Genomic DNA, 5964 nt, shown 5'->3' on the forward strand with positions numbered 1-5964 from the left:
GTGTGACGGAAATGTTACGCCCCTCACCATATTGTTGTATTTCCTCAGCGACCAGCACGGATCAGCTCCAGGCATGACGAAGCAGATATCGTCCTCTTTTGGAAGACCAAACAAAGTAGTTTCGCTTTCACAATGAAGCACACAGCGCATTCACAACATGGTGGCGGCGGCAACAATACTACAGCCAGAATAAAAGTTATGCCTTCTTTCTTTGCGTGAACATTTGGGCGGCGTTATGCAAATCTTCCCACATAGTGAGGTAGATATGTGGGGGGCGTGTTAGAACGAGCCGTTTTAGGTAGGCGTGGCTGACTCTGAACTTTTATAAAGAATATCTCTTTGGATTTGAGACTTTAGTCTTTGCAACTTTACAGATCTTCTTTATGCACCAAGAGCTTGTAACACTCCAAAGAGAAAGGAAAAATTTAAATCGCATCATATGACGCCTTTAAAAGTAAATTATTAAAATTAAAATACTATAATAAAACAATTCTTTAGCAGAATAAACTAATTTATTTATTTATTCACTTTTTAACGCCATGCCAGCATCAAGGCTATTTTCATGGCGATCTCTGAATAAATTATACAAGGTATACAATTAACAAAAGTTATAAAAAGACATTTCAGATGTAGTAGAATAAACAAAATTTGCATATAGATACTTTAACTTTCTATAAACATTAATAATTATTTTTTTATTTTCTAATACTTTATTTCTCATAATGTATATGAGATTGACATGACTTCTTAAGAGATTCAAATGTAATTTAAGTAATTTAGTATATGTATTGGAAAGTTGGAAAGAAGTTGGAAAGAAGGATTTTGAAAATTTTTGTTAACTAAAACTAAATCTAAAATTAATTGGGAAAATAAAATAAAATAAAAATATTAGATGAAAAGCTTAAACAAAAATTATAAATTGTTGTATTGGCAACCAACTTTTTCATTATAAATAATAGAAAAAGTAAAATAAGTTGAAGTACTAAAATGACTAAAATCTCAAATCTAAAAAATCTAATATAATCTAATATATAAATAAAAAATATATATATATAAAAATAAAACCAAAAAATGACAAATGCACATGACATAACTACTAAAACTTAAACTAAGCTAAATAAATAAAATGAAAACATATAAAAATAAAAGCGAATTCAAAATATTAATAAATACTATAACAGTATATAAATAGTCCAAAAATAACAATGAACTAGAACTAGGTCTTAATTTGAATAAAACATTATCCTTATAATCTACAGCATACCATGTCAAACAAGTGGACACTTACTTCTGGAATATAAATATTCCCAGAACTACAGCAAAGGAAATGAGATCAGTAGAGATCCATATCAAGCAGTACTCATCCGGACTCTAGAAAAAGACACAAACGTTAATGAGGCACACACACCACTAGATGGCGCAAGAGAATAGCTATCACAGCCATTGCTAGATCATTTTTTCACCATTAACTATAAAAATATAAATGATTAAATAAGGTAATTATCAATATTTATTATATAAAAATGTCAATCTCAATCATGTATTTGCCCCTTAACATATTTATCTTATTTTTAAGTTATATTCTAGAAAAAATATATTTTAAAAAAGGCAGTATGCTTCTCATTTTGAATAAAGGCCAGAACAGAAGATGCTGACCAATTATATATCTTGGAAAAGCATGGCGGCTTTGTGCCGCTGCTTAATGAATAATCTACAAGCAGATGAGGGTTCGTACCATGAGCCAGAGCGGATAGTGCACCTTCCTCAGCACCTGCGGGGCCTCGGAGGAGACGGACGGCACCCCACTGCACCACAGCAGGGAATACAGCCACGGCTCGTTCACCGAACACAGAGTCAGACTGATGTTGTTCTCATTATACAGCCTATTAAAATAAACACACAGAGATATATGAATAGCTTTTACACACTTGACAGCGCAATTACAGGTTTTTGCATTTCCAGTTCATTACACTAGTGGCGCAGACACTGCAACTTTTGTTCCAAAACGGTCCTTTATTGTGTAATGTAGATGTTGTAAGTGAGACCAGGTGTCTGTAAATAGGGCAGCAACCTACCGGACGTCCTGCGCAGAGGCCTGGTTGTAGCGCAGCAGGACCCTGCTGATGCCTTTATGATGGAGTGTGTCGAGAGGCAGCTTCTGCACAGATGTCTGCTGTAAACCTGGAGCCACGTTCCTCACCATCTCCCTGTTACTGTCCACCGTCCACATCACCTACACATAACACACACACACAAAAATCATTTAAATGTGTTCTGGCACTGTTTTTCAGCAAGGTTTTGATCATGTTGATCATTTAAAGGCTTTAGGAATGTGTATATCAAATAAAATTCAGTAGGATTTATAGGGTTAACGTTACAACCATTATGCAATTAATATTAGTCACAGCTAGGGGACGTTACAATACAACCACATAAACCGGGAACAGATTTGTATCCTGAACACATCTATTTCAACCCCTGACCAAGGACAATGAAATTCCAGTAGCACATCAAACGTGAGCATCACTCCCTCAAGACTAACCTGCCGTTGTGGTATTCCTGACCTCAGAACAGTGTCCAAGGTGAGGTTGACCCAGTCGTGGCGGTGGGGGTGATTGGCCGGTGGTCTGTGCAGAGTGAATACGGCTGAGCTCTTGGACTTAGCCGCTAGTTTCAGCATCTGCTCCAAGCTGCAAACTGTCTGGTTCCCAACTGACCAGCGCTCGGATGTTGACATGTACTGCACAGTCCAGAAGGGATCATCCTGCATTCGGTAAAATCAGTTAGTCCAGTTATATGCCGTCATACATACTTATACAATAATGCAAATGTAAAGTCCTAATGTTTTAATGTAAAGTCCTAATGTTTTGCACCGAAAACAGCTACAATTTAGTTTTAAGTAACCTTTAAATTTAATTAAACACACTGTTTTTGTTACTGTACCTTTAAGATTTCTATATGTTAATGTGCTGACATCATAACTGTGACTTGTTCTAAGTGACCTGTTTCGCAACATCATTTCCATAAATGATCAAGAGAGGAAGCTTTACAAAGCACATCTACATACACTGGGGAAAAAACATTTGAGTAGAAATAATTTTCATTCAGAATTTGCTAGTAAATTTCACAAATAATTACAAAGAAACAGCAAGTACCACATTGACTTCAACATGAAATTTTGAAGTAGAAAGACTGAAGTAGTATTTTCTTTAAACATACTCTAATAATCTTTATTTACAACTTCGAAAATTAATTTTAGTGTAGTACATTGAACTCTTATAAATGTACTCTATAAATCTAAAAACACTCTTCAGTCTTACCATAAATAGATCTACATTACTAACACTATTACATACTATTTCAGCTGTACTGTAGACATAGTTTAGAGCCAAAATGGCCCACACCTTTAGAAACCACTGGCCAGCGTTCAGCGAGCTCAAATCAGTCCAGTTGAAGAGTGAAGCATCATCATACTGTCTGTCCGGGAACACTCTTCTCACGTTTGTGGTTCTCCTCAGCGTCCGGTCTCTCATGAGGAACGGCACACCATCTAGACTACAGCCGAAGCCAGAGTTACACAGCAGTATATGTGATTAGACAGCACTTAGATTGCAACTGAGAAAAAGCTTCCATTAAGGCTCAACCTGCCAGCACTGCTGGATAATATTCAATGATAAGAGAGAGAATAAAAGTGAGGAGCTGACTTGCGCTGTGATTGACAGAAAAACATCTGAATGCATTTACTGAATGGTGGGACTGTTTTGCAATAGAAGCAGTATTATTGCAACTCATTATTATTTATTTAGCAGATGCTTTTAACAACCCACAACCTCAAGTTAAATGCCTTACAAGAGCTCAATGGTACTTTGTGAACCACCCACTCTAAGGATTGAACCTTTAGGTTACCAGCCAAGATGTTTAGCCTCTTAGCCACAGATTTCATTTTAAACCAGAGGTTCCCAACCATAGTAACATGTGGCCTGAAACAACTAATCACAAAGTAGTGATGGCCCACAAGACTTCAATTTCAAGTATAGTGTTTCTCACAATATATACTGTTCCAAAGCAGCTTTACAAAGCTTTTTTTTAACTGACTCCAATGTCTAAAATATTTTTTTGGCAACACAATGCTCAATATGGATGATCATGAGAAAACAGCCTCCAAATTTAAACCATTTTATTGTTTAAATTATGTAATTTTATTTTAGACTAGGGATTTGTCTAAGGAATAATTATAGAAATGATTTGCCTTTTTAAATGAGGCTTTTATATAATACTTTATTACATTAAAAATCAATAAATTACAATTATATTGTCCTATATTTTAATGTTTAACAATAATTCTAATAATTTTATATTTCTTTTTTATATTATATTGTATTACATTATATAGCAATACATTGCAAATATATTTTGCTATATTTTAATATAAATAAATATATTTATAAATATGTAAAAAAAATTTAAAAAAATACTGTAGATGAAGATGCTGTCCATAAAGTGTTGCTTGTAGTTGTATACACAAAAGAAATGAGAAAAAAAACTAAATAGACAAGGGATGATATCTCAGTCTAAAAAAGCCTGAGTGATGACTGTCTTTAACCAAGATAAATTACAACCCAGCAGATGGACAATTTCTGCTCCATTATCTAAAGATGCATGTTAAGCAGGCAGAGTAGATTATAGCTTTAGGGGGCTTCTTTATAAAGTCTTCCTGTCTATCCCAGTGTTCAATTACTATGCACTCACTGGGCTAAGAGACGTCACGCCACCCTCTCATTACAGCAGTCTTACACAGACACACAAGGATTCACACACTGTGTCCACATACACATGGCTCTGTACAATCTATTGATTGAACTGTACCAAGAGGAGGAGAACAAGACAGAATAAATGTATGAATACCTGATGGTCACATCCACCTCCAAACCGCTAACATTTCTCTGCAGAGCTCTGTTGAATGAAAGGAGAGTGTTCTCTGGAGCGAGCTGAACAAGAGGGAAAAAAACAATGTGTATTTATTATATTTTATATAATTAGGTAAAATATAACAAAAAAATAACACATTTTACATGTAACTGGACTCCATCTTCAAGCATGATTTGAACCCTGTGGAGTTCAGAATGTTAAGATCTTTGTTAAACCAAAATGTGAGACTCTTCTCACCCTGGAACTAAGCAGTAGCTAAACCTCTTCCTTGCTCTTTGGATATAAATCAATAACTCATCTCATGAAGCTTCACTGAGTGCTTGAGGGCCAGACACATGCACAATCTACAGCTCCTCTGTGGTTCATGCTTATGCAAAGGCATGCAAGCAGCAACTTGAAATCATCTGCACACTGCCGTTCTAGATGTACTATTACATGTGACATCAATGCAAAATGAAGGACACCTCGTTTGAAGCACAGGAGAATGAGGAGAGGAATATATTGGGATCAGTATGCATGTGTCTTTGGAGAGCACTTATGGTTATGACTCGCATTTTTGAATTCTGGCTTTTAAAGCCATGGTGGTTGGTCCTACACCTATGATCTCCAACCAGCGCCTGCAGTGTTGTAAAGGCTTGTGTTTTCAATCCAAGTTTGGCTGTTTACAGCTGTAGCTAGGAGTGGCAGAGGACAATTACGGTAAGTTCTTCCAAAAAAATTGTTCACTAATAGGCTAGCTGAAACGTTACATAACACTACTGCTATAGCAAGCCACCCATAGGAATGATGATTTTATTATTCATTTTCTTTCGGAATTATTTTTCTGGAGCTCTATTTAGAGGAGGACCAGCTTTTCCCAGAGAAAATTAGGCAAATTTGTTTCACAGGTGATTTTATTACAGACCAAATAAACATCAGTTTTCTCTCATACAAACCCTGCAAAATTAGAGGAAATTACCTGTTTTTTAACATACAACTTCTGATAAAGCTAAACCCATTTTTGACTTAAAAAAAAAAAAAAATATATATATATAT

At 35.4% G+C, this 5964-nt stretch overlaps 1 protein-coding gene across 3 annotated transcripts in view; it reads right to left on the reverse strand.

Moving 5' to 3' along the window:
- gdpd5b (glycerophosphodiester phosphodiesterase domain containing 5b) overlaps positions 1-5964 on the reverse strand; it is a 35508-nt gene that overhangs the window by 5183 nt on the left and 24361 nt on the right. For all 3 annotated transcript variants that reach the window (XR_001609495.1, XM_016275447.1, XM_016275438.1), the window contains exons 8-13: positions 4906-4988; positions 3405-3555; positions 2543-2764; positions 2076-2233; positions 1736-1883; positions 1289-1371 (exon numbers count right to left, since the gene is read on the reverse strand). Coding sequence is in view for 2 of the 3 variants with exons in the window: in XM_016275447.1 (XP_016130933.1) it covers positions 1289-1371; positions 1736-1883; positions 2076-2233; positions 2543-2764; positions 3405-3555; positions 4906-4988 (845 nt within the window). In the remaining variant the exon portion in view is untranslated. The remainder of the gene's footprint in view (positions 1-1288; positions 1372-1735; positions 1884-2075; positions 2234-2542; positions 2765-3404; positions 3556-4905; positions 4989-5964) is intronic.

The sequence above is a fragment of the Sinocyclocheilus grahami genome, unplaced genomic scaffold (genome assembly GCF_001515645.1).
Source record: "Sinocyclocheilus grahami isolate Dianchi unplaced genomic scaffold, SAMN03320097.WGS_v1.1 scaffold6.1, whole genome shotgun sequence".
Classification (NCBI taxonomy): domain Eukaryota; kingdom Metazoa; phylum Chordata; class Actinopteri; order Cypriniformes; family Cyprinidae; genus Sinocyclocheilus; species Sinocyclocheilus grahami.